Source organism: Vipera berus (genome assembly GCF_964194415.1).
Source record: "Vipera berus genome assembly, chromosome: 4".
Classification (NCBI taxonomy): Eukaryota; Metazoa; Chordata; class Lepidosauria; order Squamata; family Viperidae; genus Vipera; species Vipera berus.
In genome coordinates this window covers 93,859,860-93,881,903 of record NC_138206.1, presented here as the reverse complement: position 1 = coordinate 93,881,903, position 22,044 = coordinate 93,859,860, and the positions used below count along the sequence as shown (strand labels likewise).

At 35.1% G+C, this 22,044-nt stretch overlaps 1 protein-coding gene across 8 annotated transcripts in view; it reads left to right on the top strand.

Moving 5' to 3' along the window:
* Window positions 1–22,044, top strand: part of ARHGEF7 (Rho guanine nucleotide exchange factor 7) — a gene marked incomplete at its 3' end in the record, with an annotated part of 96,725 nt that overhangs the window by 49,755 nt on the left and 24,926 nt on the right. For 7 of the 8 annotated variants that reach the window (XM_081327490.1, XM_081327486.1, XM_081327485.1 and 4 more), the window contains 9 exons: window positions 3,288–3,426; window positions 4,498–4,557; window positions 7,692–7,838; window positions 8,396–8,482; window positions 11,160–11,238; window positions 12,253–12,392; window positions 14,216–14,440; window positions 17,034–17,127; window positions 18,833–18,922. In XM_081327490.1, the coding sequence (XP_081183616.1) occupies window positions 3,288–3,426; window positions 4,498–4,557; window positions 7,692–7,838; window positions 8,396–8,482; window positions 11,160–11,238; window positions 12,253–12,392; window positions 14,216–14,440; window positions 17,034–17,127; window positions 18,833–18,922 (1,061 nt within the window). Of the gene's footprint in view, window positions 1–3,287; window positions 3,427–4,497; window positions 4,558–7,691; window positions 7,839–8,395; window positions 8,483–11,159; window positions 11,239–12,252; window positions 12,393–14,215; window positions 14,441–17,033; window positions 17,128–18,832; window positions 18,923–19,392; window positions 19,427–22,044 lie in introns of all 8 variants that reach the window. The other variant, XR_014026418.1, reaches the window with a different exon arrangement.

Here is a 22,044-nt window from a genome sequence, read left to right as displayed (position 1 = left end):
CTATTTTTAGCCTTTTAAATTAAATTAATGTTTCATTTGGTTTTTATGGTTTTCTGCCTATGTCTTTTAAAACATTTAATGCAATATTTTGATAGCTTTTAGGTGTGGTAGAGATCTAATAAATACATGATAGAAAATCTGTTTTTAGATCTTATACTAGAACGGCTGGTTAAAGTAACATTTGAGTTTGGGCATGTCTTTGCATTTAATATTATTACCTTAATTTTTAATGTTATATTTTATATGTTCCCTTGGAAAAATACTGTAATTTTGAGAGATGATTTATAAATAATTAATACAAAGAAATGACTGTGAGGAACACTGCAGTTCAGAGGCTGGATGGCACAGGATGCCAAGTATTTTAGAAAGGAAAGCAGGATTATTGCTTTAAAGCCTTTTTGTGCACTTTCTGGAAGACTCTAGTTGGCCACTATTAAAAGCTGCATGGGAGCTTGTTGGGACTTTTGGTCTGATCCAGTGCAACGGTTTTTATTCTTCTTGCTGTTACATATTTCTAAAAAGCATTGTCAAGTTACTAAATGGAGAGATTGCTCAGCAGCATGCTATTATTGCAAGTGGGGCTAAGCCTTTATATTAGATAACAGTTGATGATTGTTGGGGGAAAAAATGCTGGTATTGCGTATACCAAGGTAGTTCTGAAGTTTGTGGAAAAAAATACTTTTTCTACAGATTCCCTGCTAGTAATGTTTATGGTAGCATTATCATTGTTATCAAAAGTATGTGTGTAAAGAGTTGTTTTAATGTGACTGTGCTGTGAATTTAAGAGTTAGTAGCAAGTAGCTGAACTTATTTTAACAGACATTAAAAAATTAGAATTTTGCCTGGTGGCCATTCTAGAATTCAGAATGATACCCTGAATAAAAGGGACTTTATAATTGATAAAGCATAATATAATACAAATAGGTTTGGCCGGGAAGGATTTGTGCCCAGATTTTTCTAATAAAAGCACTTCCATGCAGCAATCCCAACATGACACCTGTTTTATTTTTCATTTAAGGGATTCTGTTCTTTATATTATAAAGGGCTGTCATCAAGCCAGCCAGTTTAAATGTCTGAGATGAATTGGTTGCCTATGAAAGCACTCTTAATAGAATACATTCTGAAGAAAAGTGTGTATTTTCAAAAAAATAATGCTATGATTTCATTGTAATATGCTTCGTGGGGAAACGGGTATGAAAGCTGGTATATAAATAAATGGCATTATTTTAATTATTATGGTTGCTAGGAGTAAAACATTTGATGGCATATAATTGATCAAAAATTAATACAAGTACAATACTTCAGATTTATTGCTTCAAAGTAACAATCCTATCTGTAAACAGACACCACTGCTGATTTTTAAATTATAGTTGCATAAACTTAAATAATACATAACTATTGCATTAGTCTTATTGTTTTTAATATCAAATTTCAAAATGAGAAGCTTAGAAAATCACACTTATGAGAGATTAATTGGTATGTGGGATCCCGATAAGCATCTGAGGCAATCTATTGTCCCTCCCTCATGAGGTTTCCCAAGGGCTGCTAACATAGGGGTGATGTCATACTTGAAGCAACAGCCTCAGAATAAGGCATTCAGTGTGGAGGCAGTCAAGAGCTCAGATCATTTTGTGAGTCAAAAGATTTGCTGGAGGGTCTTAAGCATGCATTGTCTGTGTGACATCTTTAGACCTTTCAGTTCTGAGAGTTCATGTTCTATCTATTATAGGCAGGAACTGGAAGTGTAAGTTATGGCTTTCAGTGTTTTGCATTTGTTTATAATTATATATGTTTATTCTTGTTCTATTGTTTACTGATTGATTTCTGAAGAAAGTACTTGGAGGTTTAAAACATACTTCTTAAATTTGTAGCATTTTATACCTTAAAATGACAATTGATTAGATTTAATTTGGAGGACAAATTTAACATGTTTTAATTCATTGTTTTCTTTAGATATTTTTTTAATTACAGTTTTATATACATGCATTCAGAAACAAGTCTCAGTAATTTTACAGAGTTTTACTCATTAATAAGTGGTTCTAAGTGTAGAACTTAACAGTGGAAAATGATTCTATGTAGCCAACCTGCTTTGAGTAAATGATACATAATAAGTTTTTTTTTGTATTGCAGGGATCTGTGTAACTAAAGAATTGGTTTTATCTTATTTTTCTGCTTACTGTTTTAGTTCAGTAGATTGTGAATTTGCTGCTTAATGCTTCTCACATAAAGAGTCTGTTAAAATGGCTATGATTTTGAACTTTCTACACATTAATTTTGTGAACAGAATTATCATCTAAAGAAACAATTTTCTACTGTGATTAAATATCTGTAGATTCCAAGATTCATATTAAATCCCAAAGTAAAGTTCTTTCACAGGAAAAACAAATTGAAGTAATTAATCAAATCAAAATTGTGCTTTAAGTGGCTTTAGTTTCATTAGCTGAAGAATCAAAATAGTCACTGACAAAGAGGGAACTGTCCTAGTTATGAAAATAGTAGTGAATAAGGCCGTCTCCTCTACTTTACCTCTTTTCTTCATAGAAATATTGATAACTTTTTTTAGCAATTTCTTTCTAATTGTCTTTCAAAGTGGTATTAAGGGGGGATCAGTGAAGCTCTGCAAGAAAGATAAACATAATCCAGTTAGGAAGACATTAAAATTCTATTTGTCCCTCTTATAAACCAAAAAAAAGAGGTACTTGATAATTCTCATAGGATGTCTTTTTATAATAAAGTGAGTAATGACAGTATCAGGTCTCTGCCTTGTTTGGTTATTTCCCATGTGGAGAGAAGACATTCAGGAATTATGGGAAAAAAGTAATATAGATTTCTTTGTGTTTTTGTTTTTAAAAGGTTATCAGTCCTGGGATGTTAAAATAGAAGGGGCGTGGAAGATGCATGGCAGGCAGGGTTCAGGATTTTTCAGTACTTGACCCTCCAATTCTGCAGATAGCTTGGTTTCCCCCCTCCCCTAGCCCCACTTTCCGCAGGTTGGACAAAAAGATTTGAAGCAGATTTAAAGCACTAGTATTGTGGATGGCCTGGTTTTGCTCTAAATAAATGGCTGAATCATTGCTATTAATTTTGGGGGGAAATAATCTGACCGTATGCTCTGATTCTGTTGAATTGTCATTTAGAACAAGCCTTAGCTTGCTGCAGCATTGTGCAGATCTACATATAGAAGATATTGAACTGGAATATGTTTGAAAATTTCTTACAGATATGGCTGCCTGTAATTCTCCATTTAAACTTCAAATGTTTATTTACTTTTCTTTTTGTATGTACAGTGAAGAGTTAGGAGAGTTCATGGAGCTAAAGGGAGCCAATAGCCCTGGGATTCTTGTACTGACCACAGGCCTGAGCAAACCTTTTATGCGTCTGGATAAATATCCCACATTACTCAAAGAGCTTGAAAGACACATGGAGGTACAGTATATCCTCGCAGCATTTGCATTCCAGTTTAATGGTGATTCGAGAAACATCTTAAAAGGGCATTTCAAAGATAATGGGTAATAAAGTACTTTTTTTTTACTTCTCTGAGGTCATAGAACTAATTGTTTGGGAATACTAGATTATATGTTTAAAGTTGACTGTATTTTCAAAGACTAAGTAATACACTCTGATCCTAAATTGATGCTCACTTCAGTTTATTTATTTTATTTATTTATTTCGATTTATATACTGCCCTTTTCCCGAGGGACTCAGGGCGGTTTACAGGGCAAATTAAAACAGTACAATATATACAGGTTAAAATAAAATTAAAATAACCTGTAGAAATATATAAATGCCACTCGTAATGATGCTGTTTCTGATTTCCCCCCCTTTTCCTAAATTTTGTGGCTTTCTTTGATACTTTTGCAAGATTAGGAAGAGATGATTGAACATGTTTAATAATTGAATGTTAATCAGCTCAAGAGAGGATTCTGAAGCATATATTTTTCATATATTCCCATTCTAAAGCTCATTTAGTTTATTCTGCAGTGTGCCATTGTAGTTTTATTATACACAGTCAGTCAGTTTATCTGCTAGATATTAGTTACTATTGCTTGAAGGCCAAGTCTTCAGTATTAAACATAGAATTAAGAGCTTTAGTTTAATATTGTTGAATGTATGTATAATCTTAGTTTTAAACTTAAATATTCAATTTGAGAATTTTGGCACATTGTGCCATTAATCATATTTTTAATTGTTTCATATTAATTTACATCATCTCTTGAAAAGCTGACAGTGCCTAGGTTTTATTTTCTGTTCTATAAAGACTAGTCTAAATAGTATTTATATAGGAAAAGACAAACATTCATAAAATTTGTTCCTATCAAGCAAAAGCTTTCTTGCAAAATTATTTATTCCTTGCTGGCATGATCTTATTTAAAGATTAGTTGCTTAAATCAAAGTAGTTAAGAGGAAAGTTTCTTAAGTGTTTAATCCAGTATTAACAGAAATGACATTAATTCCAAAACAAGTTGAAAAACCATTTCCCTTTGAATTTTCTTTTAGGATTATCATCCTGACCGACCAGACATTCAGAAATCCATGACAGCTTTCAAAAATCTTTCTGTAAGTAACTTGTAGAACTCAAAAAATAGAGCAGTAGCCTTTGAATACCATTTTCTTTAAAGGGGCAGCAAAGAGGAAAGTTAGCAAATTGTTTCCATGGAGAAATAAAACATGGACACAATTGGGACCAGGCTTTTGGTTGTTAAGCAAGGTGGTAATTAAGTGAGTCACACCCAATTTTACAGGCATTTATTACTTCAGTTAAATCACTGCAGTTGTTAAGTGAATCACATGGTAGTTAAGCAAATCTAGCTTTCTCCATTGACTTTGTTTGTTGGAAGCCAGCTGGGAAGGTCTCAAATGGCAATTCCATGACTTTGGGTAGCTGCACCCATCATAAATACATACCAGTTGCCATGATCATGATCACATGGTCATAGGGATGCTGCAACAGTTGTAAGAGTGAGTATCGGTTGTAAGTCACTTTGTTCAGTGTCACTATAACATTGGTCACTAAACGAATGGTTGTAAGTCAAGGACCATCTGTAATAATTTTGATTTGAGCACAACGACAGCACTAGAAATGTGACTTATATGAGAATGCTTGATGAGTTATACTTCTACATTTAAACATATTTTTAACAACATTTTGAAAACAGGATTCCATATTTTTAATAAGTCTTCATCAGAGGTTATATGTCTTCATCCTCCCTTTTTTGTTGTACAACACACAAACTTACATTGCCGGAAGTTACCTACCCCTGCAGTCTCTTAGATTCAGGTTTCCCTGATTAATTTCTTTGATAAAAACCTTTTTGGCAGAGGTTAGAACTCTGTTAAAATGGGAATAGAAACAGTTGCTCTCCCAGAGGCTTCCAGTTTCCATTCCCTTTTTAATTTGAGGACTGGTGAGACATTCAAAGACAGTACAGGTAGTTCTCGACTTGCAACAGTTTGTTTAGTGACTGAACTTACAAGGGCACTGAAAAAAGTGACTTATGACTGTTTTTCACACCCATGACCATTATAGTATCCCCATGGTCACATGATAAAAATTCAGACAGAAATTGACTCATATTTTAGGATGGTTGCAGTGTTCCAGGGTCATTTGATAAACTTTTGCGATCTTCTGGCAAGCAAAATCAATGGGGAAGCCAGATTAACTTAACAACTTTGTTACTAACTTAGCAATTGTGGTGATTTATTTAATAACTGTGGCAAAAACGTAATAAAACAGGGCAACGCTCACTTAACAACAAATTTTGGTTTCAATTATAGTTGTAAACTAAGTGAGAAAATAGAAGAATATGGCGCAGTTGCAGGATTGAAAATAAACGAAGAGAAAACTAAAATATTAGTTAAAAACTTCACTGATAAACAGACAAGAGAATTAGCAAAAATGATGGATATGCAGATTGCAAAGAAAGTTAAATATCTAGGAGTTCAATTAACAGCAAGATATGTAACAAAGAAGACAACTATGTTAAATTGAAAACACAAATTAAAGTAGATTTGGAAAATTAGAAAAACTTACAACTGTCCTTGTTGGGTAGAATAGCTACAATTAAAATGAATATTTTGCCAAGATTACTGTGCTTTTTTCAGACAATTCCAATAAGACTAGAAAAAAATACTTTGAAGAATTAAATAAAATGATATTAAAATTTATATGGCAAGGCAAAAAAGCGAAAATAAATATAAAAATGTAACAAGATGCCAAAAATAGAGGAGGCTTTGGCCTTCCAGATTGGGAGCTATATTACCAAGCATTGATACTCACGTGGGTGAAAGAATGGATTAATCTGAGGAACATAAGATTGTTGATGATGGTCATGATCTTCAATTGGGATGGCACACGTTTTTATGGTATGGGAAGAGTGAGATACATAGCTACTTGCAAAGACATTATATTAGGAATGAATTACGGCTAGCATGGACAAAAATTAAAGAGGAACAATATTTGAAAATACCAGTTTGGTTATCTACAATTGAGGCGCTAATACATCCAAATGTAATTAATATGGGAAAAATTATAAGATACAATGATATATTAAATGAAAAGGGGGAACTCAAAACTAAACAGGACTAGGGATTAACTAATAGACTAGGGATTGACCTATCATGGTGGCCACAGTTACAGATACAATCCAGATATGAAAAAGACAGGAAGATATATGGTTTTTATAAAGAACCAACTGAATTGGATCAGATTCTAATGGGATTAGATGAGAAATTAATTAAAAGGACATACAATTATTTATTAAGTACTAAATTGTAAGAAGAACAAATAAAGGAGACAATGGTAACATGGACTAAGAATTTTGGCTATAAAATAGAATTAGGTAAATGGCAGAAATTGTGGGACACAAACTATAAACTTACAATGTCAACAGCACACAAAGAAAATCTTTATAAAATGTTCTACAGATGGCACCTTTCACCTGCAAGATTAGCGAATATGTACAAAGATAAATCTGTTAAATGCTGGAAATGTAATCAGATACCAGGTTCATATTATCACATATGGTGGACATGTCCCAAATCAAATACACCTATGGTTGGAAGCAATGATAAAACAGCATATAGTTTTAAATCCAGAGATAGTCTTATTGGGCATGTTACCAGGGAACTATAATAAAGGTAATACTTACTTAGTTTTACATATATTAACAGCAGCTGGAATAGTATATGCACAATTTTGGAAAAATGAAGAAACCCCTATAGAGGAGAATATAATTTAAAAATATACTGGAATGTGCAAAAATGGATAGGTTAACGTTAAAGATTAAAGAACAAGAAGTAACTGAATACTATATGACATGGGACTTATTTTACCAATAGTTAGCTGATAAAAACAGAGGCTAGAAAGTTGGAAATATGAGCAAATCTGCTTACGTGAGGAAGATTTATAACGCATTAGATTGTTATACAACTAATGTTATTGTGGGAAATACTATTTTTAACAATATGATTGCTACTTCTTAGTATATGATTGTATTCTGATAAGATTATTGTGAATGTGATGATTTTTATATTCTAATACTTTATATCTAGAGCACACTGTTCAATACAGAAATGGAATTTTCGAGATAGTAATAATTTTAAAAAATGGTCGTAAGTCAAGGACTACCTGTACTAAAAGAACTATTCAGTCCAGTTATATGACATGTGATATTTTATTCTGGCCCTATAAGGCACAGTGCCAAGAAGTACGGAAAAGAAAAGAACTTGAACTCCAGATATTAACTGAAGCCATCCGGTGCTGGGAAGGAGAAGACATTAAAACATTAGGAAATGTAATCTACATGTCACAAGTCATGATTCAGTGTGCTGGCAGTGAGGTATGGCAGGTTTTGCTTATACTACTATCAGAATTGTTTTTACTGTTTTTAATTCTTCCGAGCCATTCAGAGTCATTAAGGGTGGCCTTAAAAATATACTCAATCAGTTAATCTAGTGAGAAGGGGCAACACAAAACATTTGCCTCTTCAAAATAATACTTATATTCTTGAGTGTATTCTTTAAAAATGTCTCATCTTTTTGTCTTACATGCAATTAAACAATACTTTTAATTTCACAGTTACTAGAGGAATGAAGTCTTCTAGAAATAACATTTATAACAGTGATAGAAGTCATTTTCTTTTATTAAAAAATCAGTAGTTCTCTGTCTGAGACGAGAGTTTTGCCTTTTCTTCCAAATAAGGTTACATTCTCTGTAGGGAATTCGTTCTAAAAATCTCTTAGCCACTTTTGTTCTAAAGATGTCTAATGTGCTGGTTTAATAATGATAATTTGACAAATATTGTGATTGCCATCTCATTTGTTTATCTGCATTTTATTTAACCTTGCCATTTAATCTGACCTTCATATGTTACTGGTTTTTCTTCTTTCTAATAAGGAAAAAAATGAAAGATACCTTCTTCTCTTTCCTAACATTTTGCTGATGTTGTCTGCCAGCCCAAGGATGAGTGGGTTTATCTACCAGGTAATAGAAGCTTCAGTACAATTTTAGTCTCTGTGATACATTTGAATTAGGATAGGGTAGGGTAGGTTAGGATAGGATAGGATAGGATAGGACAGGATAGGATAGGACTAGATAAGGTAAGATAAGGTAAGTAAGGTAAGCTTTATTGTCACTTTTTTCTGTGAACACTGGCACATATTAAAAAATGAAATTCCTAGTGCCTGCTCTCAAAAGAAAATATACATATACCCATACCCAGACATGTACATCCTGTATAAATATATATATGCATGTATATATTAATCACAGTCCATTTTGAGTACATAGTGGGGAGAAAATCTTGAAAGTTAACAAGGTTGATACTATATGGTACAAAGCTATTACAGAATCTAGTTGTTCTGCTTCGGATACCATGAAGCCTCTTCCCAGAAGGTAACAAAGAAGAGTCATAGAGAGAATGTGTAGCATCCCTGACAATACTGTGGACCCTGGTCAAGCAGCATTTATATACTATGTCCTGGATAGAAGGAAATTAATTTTCAATAATCTTTTCTGCCGTCTGCACCACTCTTTGCATAGCCTTCCTGTCTGAAACAATAATACTTCCAAACCATACAGTAATACAATATGACAGGATGCTTTCAATCATCCCTCTATAGAAAGTGGCAAAGACAGGGGGAAAAAGATGTGCTTTTCTCATATGATGCAGAAAACTCAGGGGCTGCTATGCCCATTTCACCAGTGTCTCACTGTTGAGCGACCGAGCTAACCTCATCAGCTGCATACCCAGAAAATTGGTATTACTAACCCCTCCACAGTTGAATCGTTAATACACAGAGGTGTGTGGCTGTGCCTGCTTTGATCCAAATATTTGCTTTTGTATTTTTGCATTTTATTCTATAATCTAATGTTACAAACCTTAGAAAAAAGTACTGCTTTTAAAATTTTCGGTTGCTGTTCCTTTGCTGAATCACTTTCCCTTTTCACTGACAAATGTATGATGAATTTATCCATGTTTATTAATATGCACCACTACCAGCTAGCTCAGGGGTCTTCAAACTTGGCACTTTTAAGACTTGTGGACTTCAACTCCCAGAATTCTTCAGCCATGATGGCTGGTTGAGGAATTCTGGGAGTTGAAGTCCACAGGTCTTAAAAGTTGCTAAGTTTGCAGACCCTTGAGCTAGCTGATCGGCCCTTCTTCCTCTCTCCCTCTCCTATTCTTCCTCTCTGCCTTCTGAGCTCTCTTCCACAGTGTAGAAAGAATGCACGCACACCCCCAGTCCCTTCCCTATACAGGGAAGACACAGGAATCAAGCACAAAGCAAGAGAGGCTCACAAAAGCCTCCCAGAATAAAAAAAAACTAAACTCTGGGTTTTTTTCCTTTAAGCTGCCTCAGGCATGTTTCAGTTTAAACAATGTAGCAAAGGCTCGGCAGTTGCAAAAAGCGATAACCTTATATTAAGCCTGTTTACCTACACAGAAAACTTGCTAAAAACCATAGACAGACTCAAGATAAGCGGGTAAAACTAATTACATTTGTTTAAACTTAAAGGAATTAAACATATGGAAGTCAACACTTTGGACTCATTGTTAGCCTTTGTGAAACAGACTAAAATATTGCAATAACCAAAGCAAACCAAACCGAGCCTCTGAATTATAAAACACTGTAAAAACTGTATAAAATCCTTGTAAAAACTGTATAAAATCCTTATGGTAATCCATTCAAGCTGTCAGCTGATCAGGAAACCACTGGCTTCCAAAATAAACCCACCTCCTTTCTGACATGCTCATCTCCCAGCTTTTCATTTCATCAGCGCTGATTGCATTCTGGCTGGAGAAAATGAACCAGGCGACCTTTTCTTCCAGCAACAGCTGCTGCTTCTTCCTTGTCCCTGTTTCCTCCCTGCCTGCTGAGCTCTTCTTCCACAGCTTCTTCTCCATCCTCTTCTCTTTCCCTGTTGTTTTTCCCCCCCTTTCCTGCCCAAACTACCTCCTTTTATATCCTTTCTTCTCCCTCCCCCCTTTTTCTTCAGTTCACCTCTCGTTCTGCATTGCTTCCGGAAGTGCCAATCAGCTGGAGCCCTGCCAGCATTCCTGGGGCTTCTGCCAAACCCTGACAGTCCTGCAGCTCCAGCTGCCTCTCCCTCAGGCTTGGGTCATTTCAGCTCATTTCCCTCCCCCGCTACACTTCTCTAGAATGGTCATGTACCACATGCCAAAGTGCCACAGGTGGTACGTGTACCACCGGTTGAAAAGCCCTGCTTTAGATCTCGATTTTTTTCAGAACAGATTTCAGCCATGTGGTGGGACAGTTCATGGGAATGAGGAGGGTGGAGCAGGGAAGAGGAAGGAATACTTAAACTGCATATGAATTTTGCTCTTGTGACTTGAGATTTGCCTCAATGGACATATCTCAGATATAATTATATGTGGACCTGTCCTAAACTATTACCGGTATTTCCAACTGTAGAACCATTTGTATTATTTAACGAAGATCCTGCTATGGCATTTTTGCAAGTAAAGGCTTTTTAGATAAATAAATATATAAGTAAAACATCTAGGCATCTAGAACTTTCTTTAGTATCAGAATGTATATGTCTTAATTTCAATTATAATAACATTTCCATTGTATGTTTTATTATTCAATAATATTTGATGAATTAATTGAAATAATAATGGTGCATTTGCTTTTAGGGAAAGCTTCCATTAACAGGGATGACCATCACAAAACTAGAAGATAGTGAAAATCACAGAAATGCATTTGAAATATCAGGTAATGTTTTTTTCCCCATTCTGGGCTTTTTTGTGAATATGCAGCAAACAATGTTACCAGAACTGGCATCTACTCATTTTCTAAACTACTGTTCTCTATCTTGGTTTTCTCCAATTCCATAATCTGCAACAAGCATGTCTACTGGTCTGACAGGCTGGTGTACATGGGTGTTGTAACTGGACAGTTTATATAGGCAAAAGGAAGGCTGTTGGAAGTCTGCCAAGTCAACAGCAAGATAGTATAAGCACTCTCTTTAGTTTTGCATCATCCCACTTAAAAATTATTTAATTTAAATGAATTGAAGATAGGCTTCATTACAACTAAAAATATCCTAGAAAAAAATGTAAACTAAGCTAAAACCAATAAAACTACACTATCAACAGCTAAAATAAACTCCACTTAATTAGTAGGCTTAGAGAAAGATACATTATAAAAACATTGAAGAAATTAGAGCATTGTAGGAAATACTCTTCTCAAATCATTAATGGCCTAACAGTAGCATTTGGAACATAACTTTCTCAGTTGATCATGCATTATAGGAGTAAGTATCATTTGAGTTTTTCAGGACTTTAGAAGAAAAAACTTTGACCTGTATTTGGAAATATACTGGCAACCAGTGAGTTTTCTGCAGATTACAAATTGAGCAACTACTATTTTTCCAGGATGAATATAAGAAATGGCCATCATCTTAAAAATCAAGTAGTTGTCAATAAGGCAATCCCCATCAAAGATATATGTTCCAGGCATCAATTTGCACTTTCAACCTTCTGACAAATCTTAAAGCCAGATATTACACATATTCAGAGTTTTTGGAAGCAGGAACAAAAATTTGGTACTATGGTTATAACAAATTCTTGTACTATAATGTAAAGAAGACAATGTATTGCATAGGTATGAAAGAATTAAGATAGATGGGTATTTGCTATAATTTATATAGTGATTCAGCATTATACACTTTTAAATGGTAGTTATTTCTTTTACTTTTTTTGTTCAGCATGTTTTATTTGGTTCTAGGCAATATGATAGAGCGGATATTGGTATCTTGTAATAATCAACAAGATTTGCATGAGTGGGTAGATCATCTGCAGAAACAAACCAAAGTAACAACTGTTGGGACTCCTGCAATTAAACCACATTCTGTTCCTTCTCATACGGTAAGAGGACCTCTGCCTTTAATCCACTACTTATAAATTAAAGAGGCCCAACCCATTATGAAGGAGCTACTGAAGAAAACATATTTATATTATAATTAAAACTATAGCTTGACATAGGCTGATAATTAAATTGCACTGATAAAATTAGTGAGCTTTTAGCAGTAGAATTTTAATTGGATAAATAATTGGTGAAATGATTTTTGATGGTGAATTATTTATGTAAGAAAGGATTGTGTCAAATGTGACTGAATCTCTTGCTGCTTTGCTGGTCTCTTCAGACATCCAGGCCAAGGAACAAAATGCATGGTTATTTTCCTTATTAACTTTTATCATTTTGTGAACCTAGTAATACTCACATGGAAAGGAAATATATTATTTACTTGATCTACAAAGTTCCAATAATATATACCGGCATCTCAGACTAACCAATCTTTTCCATCGTTAACTATGGGGGGGTGAGGTGTTACCCCCCGTTGATAGGGCCCGCAACTTGGGTGTCCTCCTGGATTCACGGCTCAGTTTGGAAGATCATATAGGAGCCGTGGCCAGGGGGGCTTTTGCCCAGGTTCGCCTGGTGCGCCAGTTACGGCCCTATCTGGACCGAGATGCCCTACACACAGTCACCCATGTGCTCGTGACCTCCCGGCTAGACTACTGCAATGCTCTCTACATGGGGCTGCCCCTGAGGACCACTCGGAGGCTTCAGCTGGTGCAGAATGCAGCCGCGCGAGTTGTGATGGGAGTCTCCCAATACTCCCATGTAACACCTCTTCTCCGCGAGCTGCATTGGCTTCCAGTTGCCCTCCGGGTGAGATTCAAGGTGCTGGTGATGACCTATAAAGCCCTAAATGGCATGGGTCCGGATTATCTAAGGGAGCACCTGCTGCCAGCGTCAATTTCCCATCATCCTGTGCGCTCCCACAGGGAGGGCCTCCTCAGGGTACCGCCAGTCAAGGATTGCCGACAGGCGATCCACAGGGGGAGGGCGTTCTCTGTGGGCGCGCCTGCCCTATGGAATCAACTGCCAACGGAACTCCGGACTGCCCCCGACCTTCGTTCATTTCGCCGGGACCTAAAAACCTGGCTCTTTGAGCTATCTGGTCTGGACTGAGGGGTTTAATATTTTTAAATTGTGATTTAATTTTTGTGGCTAGACTTAATTTAATTTATTTTAATTTTATATTGGATTGTTTTTAACTTTTGCCTTGTAAACCGCCCTGAGTCCTTTGGGAATAGGGCGGTATATAAACCAAATAAATAAATAAATAAATAAATAAATAAATAAATAAATAAATAAATAAATAAATAAATAAATAAATAAACAAACATGGGTCAATATACTGATTCATTTGTATTATTAAGTTAACTGATTAGTATTTGTATGCAACAGAGTTGAAGGAAACAAATTCCAGTACATATAGCAATTACATGTTCCCGCTACATATTTAATAGTAATAACTAGTTTAGCAGGTTGGCATGATAGCTTAGTGGTTAAGACACAGGGCTTGTTGGCTGGAAAGCCGGCAGCCTGGGTTCAACAGCATGCAAACGCGAGTAGATAAATAGGTATCACTTTGGTGGGAAGGTAACAGCACTCGTCATGTTGGCCACTGACCGCAGAATGGCCTTGAAATAGAGATGAGCACTACTCCCTATAGTCAGCAACAATTAGTGAAATAAAATTCACAGGGAGTCCTTTACCTTTTACTTACTAGCATAAATAAGGCAGAGTATTGTTTATTGGAACAGTGTCAATATCCATAATCAGATGGTATTCATTGTATTCATTTTTTGGTCCTTTCTGACTCTTGTTCAAATGGCAGCTTCCGTCTCATCCTGTAACACCATCTAGCAAGCATGCAGATAGCAAGCAAATGCTGATGACTCCTGTCTATCATACCCTTCCACATCCTTCACATCATGGGACACCTCATACCACTATAAACTGGGGACCATTGGAGCCGCCTAAAACTCCTAAGCCATGGAGTTTGAGCTGTTTACGACCTGCACCTCCATTAAGGCCTTCAGCAGCGCTCTGTTATAAAGAGGTGAGAATGAATATCCCATGAAATAACTTGTTTGTTTTTAATTCTGTCCATGTACATTCTTTGCAACTTTACAAAACTTTTGAACTAGCTGTCATTCAACAGTAAGTCAGGTATAATTATGAAGAGCTGGGTATGATTTTGACAGAATTTTCATCCTGAATGCCATGCTCCTAAGAATAGTGTGATCAGCAGAGAATCATTGGTGTTTTATGTTTTTAGTAAGAAATGTACATGCAATAATGAAGCCTATATGGTTAGATCTATGTCCTAACAGCAGTTAAATTATTTAAAACTAAAGTTTTTAGTTTGATGCTGTATCATATCCAGTTTTGCATCCACAAGGGTACCTCAAGCTTCATCCAACGAAAATTCTTAAAAGCTGTCAAATGGGTCTCTTAATGTTTTTATATGGTTAGAATTGAGCTGTATTTTCTTTGGAGCTCATCTAAAACATCTTGAATTATGATGGAAGCAAACTCTTCAACTTTCTTGATCTATCTTACTATTCTAGATAGTCTTGTCTCCTCCCTGAAGAAATAAACTAATCATGGTCTGGCATAGTATATCTTTCCTATTCTGGCAGTAATTCTCCTCATACTTACTAAAGCTTTAGCTGGTTTTAAACAGTGGACTTGGGATTAAGACATTCAAACTGATAGAGCTAGAATTGCCCATGCTCATTACAGTGAAATGTCCCCCTCTTCCTAGACTATCACTAGTTACATTTTCAACAAATATGACGTACAAATGAAAGTTTACTCCCTGGCTCTAGTTGACATGCTACTCATGTCTCAGGTACTCAATAGGTGACAATGGGCAAATACAAGGTGTGGCCGTGTCCACTAATCTAATACAGTATTTCGTGGCATATCTTTTTGAGGCAGTAACTGCAATCAAGTACTTTCTGAATAAGACTTCACTTCTTAATTGGCAATTTGTCACACTTTTTTTGAGTAAACTGTTCCAGTTGTGTTAGCTTTGAGGGGTTCTTTTTCCCAACTCTTGGGAGTTTCAGCTCTTCCATATATGTTTTATTACAGTCAGGACTCATAGGAAGTACATCAGAAAAGTCTGTTGTTTGCTTTTCAGCTACTCTTGGGTTCAATTAAATATATGTTTTGGGTCACTATCCTGTTGCAGAATCCATGACTTGTGATTGAGACAAAGGTTTCTAAGACTAGGCATTATATTTCACTCCAGAATGCCGATAATTTGATTTCATTGTGCCTTGCACAGATTCAAGGTACGCAGTGCAGGAGGCAGAGAGAAACTCCATAATCTCTTCTTTGGCTCCAGTAAGGATAGTATAGGGAGGGTGTCCTTTTAAAAAAATATATTATTATTTTTTCTTCTGTGAACATAAGAGTAGTGTGACTTAACAAAAAAGCTCTGATTTTGTTTTCATTTGTCCAAAGGATATTCTCCCAGAATGACTGAGACTTGTGAATATGTATTTTAGCAAACTCAAGTCTAGTTTTCAGAAATGGGGTCTGCTTGCATCTTTTATCATGGAGACCAGTTCCAGGCAGACAGTGATGGATGGCTTGGCTTGATATTGTTGTACCTTTGGTGTTGTACTTTGATTTTGGAAGTCAGCCAGGATTTGTTCAGAGGTTTTCCTTGTTTCTCCCCCATTCATATTGTCGTTTTGTAGAATCTGGGGTTAGTTTTTTCCTCTTGTGGCCATGTCCAGTAAAATTAGCTGCAGTCTTTTATTTTTTATTCTTTACAAGAATATATTAAGTTATACATCACAAGGAAAATGTCTGTTGTCTGAACTATAAAATAAAGTTGGATACCACTTACTTAAGTCAGTTTCAACTTACTTCATGGCAAATTGGGATTGTTTAGGGAAAAGTGGATGTGTACCAATACTTTTTTGCCACATCTGCATCAGACTTTCTTATGAAAACTTGGATATGTTCTGAAGCAGAAGTGGAATCCATATTACATATATTGTTAACTTCCCATTGTACACTCAAAGGCAGACAGATTTCATAATACCAGTTGTCAGAACATTTATTCATTCTTCAGATCACCTTTGGATACTATTTACCTTTATGTAATCAATTTCCACATACCTCCAGGAAAGCTGCAAAATGTCTTTCAGTAGCTATAGTCTACAGAGGTCATTTGGTGTCGTCCTACCCAAACTGCTTTAGGCTTCTTCCATAACTTTTTTATATATTTTATTTATTTATTAAACAAATTTGCCAAACTCACCTACTGACTCTGGGTAGTGTTTTTACTGTTTCTGGCTTCTGTAATTTTTTTTGTGGTACTTAATGTGCTTTATATGGATGGTCTTGGGCTGTAAATAAATTTATTTTCCCTTTGACAGACTGCTATTTTCAGCTTCTGTTTAAGAGTTTCCTTACACATGTGTCTGCTTTTGCTAACTATGAACGCACACACACACACACACACACACACACACACACACACACACACTAATGAGTTTCTAGGACATAGCTTGAAAAGCAGAATTTATAATAATAAATCATTGTTTCATTAACATGTCTTAATGTTTTGAACTTTTACAAATAAATGTCAGTTATGTACATTATATACTATTTTAAAAAAATCCAAACAGGATCTCAGCAAAAGCCCTAAAACCATGAAAAAACTGTTGCCCAAGCGAAAACCAGAACGGAAACCATCAGAAGAAGAATTTGCTCTGAGAAAAAGTAAGTATATTCTGGAGGGATGAAAGACAAAACTGCAGTTCTTTTTTGTGCACTATACATCATGGTAATCTAATACATTTGAATTATTTGTTTTATTAAGTTTTCTAATATGACTGTGTATCCTATTATAACAAATAAAGCTTCTAAAAAGCTTTATTTGTTTTTATAGGAATATATTTGATGCCATACAGTATATCTAAAATGAATAGTTTGATTTTATTTAACCCTTTTGGGAAAAGTACGCTTGGGAAAAGGATCAATTTTTAAAAATACCAATTAAAACTAAAGAGGAGAGAGTTGAGAAAGATTAGAAAAGAAGGTTGCTGCATACTTCAGAAAATAGAGTTAAATGTATTTTAAAATTACCGTAAAATCTCAAGAAAACACTGCCTGTGTCTTTGCAGCACAGTTACAGAATTCAGTTCTGTCCCCTCAGCTTTTTAGTTATAATAAAATCACTGGGAGAGGTTGTTTGTGAGTCTGGGCTGCATTTAGTACAAAATGCAGCAGTCTGCCTGCAAATGGCAGTGGCTTTGAGGAGTACATTAGAATATGATATGTGCCTTGGACTGATCACCAATAAGATTCCAGGAACAATTTATAGTGCTGTTTACAAATGATAAATCACTATCTGACTTAATGTTGAAATACTTCAGAATAGGCTTTTTCAGCTAGCATCAACCTAAGGTACAAATCCATGAAATTAGGAAGACAAAAGTTAAAGAATGTTTTTTCATCAATGGGCCCAAACTATGGAATTTGACTTATCTCAGTTCCTACAGCTTTTCAAAAGCAGTTTAAGACTGCTCTTCCTAAGTGGTCCTAAACTTAGTTAAGATGATGTTATTTTAATTTTCTTTGTGTGAGGTGTTCTATTTTTAGATTGTATGCCAATTGTAATTTGACTTTGATTATCTTTTACTCTGGATTTTTTAAAAATCTTCTCTGCCATGTGTGATTTATACTACCAAGAGTCTTATGGTTATTAATAAAATAAAAGGAATAACATAGCATTTTAATTTAATATTTTCCCCAAAAACGTAAATCATAGTTTCCCAATTTGAAAAAATGAGAAGCAATAGATATTTGAATTTCCCTAATTTATTTCTGGTTGTCTTGAACTATGTGTGTCAGCAGATTGATAATTCATATCTTCACCTATTAAGCAGTAATAAAATATTTTACTATCTCAAGATCTAGAAAGGTACTATTGCCAAATCTAAAATCCTATCATCATATTACTGGAATAAGACATTTCAGAAACACCTATGATTACAAGTACTCCTTGTAATCAGCTGCCCTGTTTAGAAAGCATTCAAAGTTATGATGGCACTGAAAAAGTAACTTTATAACTGATCCTTGCACTTAATAACTATTGCAGCATCCCTGGGGTCATGCAATTTGGGCCCTTTGTTACCAGTGGGCCTTTGTGATTATTGCAGCATCCTGCAATCACGTTATCACCATTTGTACATTTCACAGCCAACTTCTGACAGAGTGAGTGGAGAAGCCAGCAGTAAAATTGTGAATTGGGATCACATGATGTTTCACTCATTGACCGCATCACTTAGTAACAGAGTGGCTATCCCCAATTATGGTTGTTAAACGTGGATTACCAATAAATTGTTAATCATAGTGTTTATTTTGAGTGTCAGTATACAGCATAATTGTATTGTTAAATTAATATGTTTTGGGTATTTTATAGGTACAGCTGCTTTAGAAGAAGATGCTCAGATTCTAAAAGTTATTGAAGCTTATTGCACAAGTGCCAAAACACGTCAAACATTAAACTCAAGTAAGTTTCTTTTTAAAAAATATGAATAGAAAAATGTAAAGTATTATTTTAGCCATCTAGCAAGTAATTGCTAAAAAAATTTTTTTTATTCATGTCATTGGTTTGTATGGTCTGAAAAGTGAGGTGTAAGTGATGAAAATAGTACATAAATTCATTAGGAACTTGGGCATATGTGCATTTGCAATGTTCGCTGATTCTTTGATCCTTTAGAAGTGCTTTTGTGATTCCCAGATTTAGCAGTAAGAAATGTATGTGTTGGCAACACTGCTATGATGTCTTATTGAATTTCTTGAATAATACATGCAAACAATTTAGTTTTAGATGTTCATTTTAGTGCATTCACCATCTCATTAAGCCTTTCAGTTGTACTTACTGAAAGATGATTAGGCGTTGCTGTTTACTTTTCTAATTTTTAAAAAATGTTCTTGCAAACATTTTAATACCTAAGGCATAGTTTCTTTTTGGTTTAGAATTGGAGGCATTCTTTACTTGACAGTCAAAAAGGTAGGTATGCATTTTCTTCATCGGCTCACAAACACCACCATTTTTATTGTGAGACAGCTGAATGAATGCCACTGTCAACATCATGCCTTTCCCTTTATCCTATGAGCCAGAGTTCAGACCATGTTCTTGTGCAATGACAGTGTTTCACAAGCATTTTCTTCTAATCTAGTGTTCTCCAGATTTGTTGACTGAATGTTTGTACAGTATGGTTAGTGACACTGCTTTAGCAGTGGGAACTGAATCCAGTAAATTTGAAGGACAACAGATTAGGGGAAGGCTTTTCTAGGACATTCTTTCACCTCTCTGCTGCATCATGGAATACATTGAGCAGTTCCTCCTGACTAAAAAGAGGTCACTCCCACAGAAAATTAATAGAGCTCCCGATACTGCATGGATAATGTTTCTACTGGGAACATATATCTTTCTTTTTTTTGCTGTAAAGTGAGAATCATCACCCTGAACATTTCTGTTCTAATTTAATGTTTGTGTATAATGATTATGTATTCTTAATTTAACAGTAGCAAACATGGATGATATCCATGTCATCACAGAAGTTGCCAAACTCAACCCTAAATATATGTTTACTATAGCAAGATTTAAGTAAAGGTAGTCTCCTTTGAATGAAACTCAAATCTTAGACTTATCCATGTAATTTTCTTAACAGTAATGCAAAAGTGGTTTCCTTTGCCTTCTTACAGGATTTTACTTTTTACTTTTAGGGTCTTTCCTGTTTTTTTCATCCAGCTACTAACTGGATATGCTTAGTTTTTCAAAATTGGCCTTGTTGCTGCTCAGCTAGACACGTGCAAGATTTCAAATAGTATAGATAGTGAATAAACCTTGCTTGACTGATTTGGTTATTTTTAATTTTAGTTAAGTCAAATCTCTCTTATAATAGTAAATATTAAATGTTTGATATGGTTTACATTTTAAAAGTTGTTTTTTAAAGTTCTGCTTTAAGAATGACAGGCCACTATTCTGGGAAATGTTGGCTTACTATGTATGAGCTGTGAGTCAGTGTCTTCCTGCTGAACATTTCCAAAATGCTTTAATTTAATTATCTAATTTGAAAACTTGGCTTGGATTTGTTTACATTCTCTGCAAGCTAGAATTTCTAAACTGTTAACAACCCCTTAGCACAGGGGTAGGCAATCTCGGCTCTTTTATGACTCATGGACTTCAACTCCCAGAATTCCTGAGTCTGACTCAGGAATTTTGGGAGTTGAAGTCTATGAGTCATAAAAGAGCCGAGGTTGCCTACCCCTGCCCTAGCATACAATTATGATTTGTATAAACAATAGCACAAGGTTCAAGGTTTAGTTAACATGCTTAACTGCAGAAAAGCAGACTTCCAGTTACCTAGTTTTGATACCACTCTGGAGGGTCAAGGAGCCCCCCTCCCACTTCCTGCTTGTTGTTTTACCATTACATTTAGCATTGATGAAACAACAATTTGGATAAGGCTCTGTCTGCATTGCATTAGTGAACGTGTTCTTGTGGTTATGTTTGTATAAAAAAAGAAGGAATAACAGATATGTCTCTAATTGTCTTCTAAGGATTCATCTGCCACCAGTGCAGCCTTTTATTCATTTTTTTAGAAGTTCTAACTCTAATGATTTTTTATCTGCTCAAGCTAGTAGAAACAGCCAGGTGAGAGTGAACAACTGTTTAAATTAACACTCGGCTCATTCATGGTAAGTCAGGATCCCCCAAAATCTGGCTTACAGTGGTGGTTTCTATCAAAAATGGTAATGAGACATATGATAGAAAAATCCATCTATATCAAAAATTGCTGTTATTATAGTTATTAGTACCTTTTTATTCTATATTTTTAAACATTTTGTATATTGAGCAAAGCTGCTATTTTTAATTACTCAGATACATGCTCAACTTTCACTGTGTCTTGGGGACTCAGGTTATTTTAATCTTAAACAAGGCTGCAGTGGTGGAGATCCTCTGCTGTAAGTAAAGCATTGCACCTAATCAGACAATCTGCCCGCATGCATAACATGTACTTAAGGAATACTCTTCTTGATTTGAATCAGTTTGCACAGTTTTGCCATTAATGATGAAAGTAGTCAGCAGTTAAGGTATTTTTTTTCTTCAGAATAGTCAAAGTTGGTCTGTACAGGAAGAAATCAGCATAGAGACTGATGGGGGGTTTTTGTCCAGTAAATCTCCCTAATGCTTATTTTGGTTAAATTTTGGACAATATGCATTGTAGACAATAATTTGTGTGCTAATATTTGACAGTTAACAAACTGTCTCTGTTTTTTAGAACATCAGTTAAAGCTCTTTTGTGTATCCTGTGAATTTAATTTTAATAATAGGGTTAATTATTCTAGAATTACTTTTGCTTTACTGAGAGGGTTTTTTTTTGCTAGAACCTTAATAAAATGTTTTGTATTGTTATGGAACCATAGGCACGCATGATTGGTACTTATTGCTATAAAATTGTCACTGATGTTTTTATGTCTTTTTGTACGGGCCTTTTTATAATTCCCTTCTAAATCAGACATTGTCATTTAATTTGATATTAACCCTACAATTAACTGAAAGTTATTAGGATTCTATAGATGACTGAACTGTGGGACAGGATGAATTGGTAATGCTTCAAA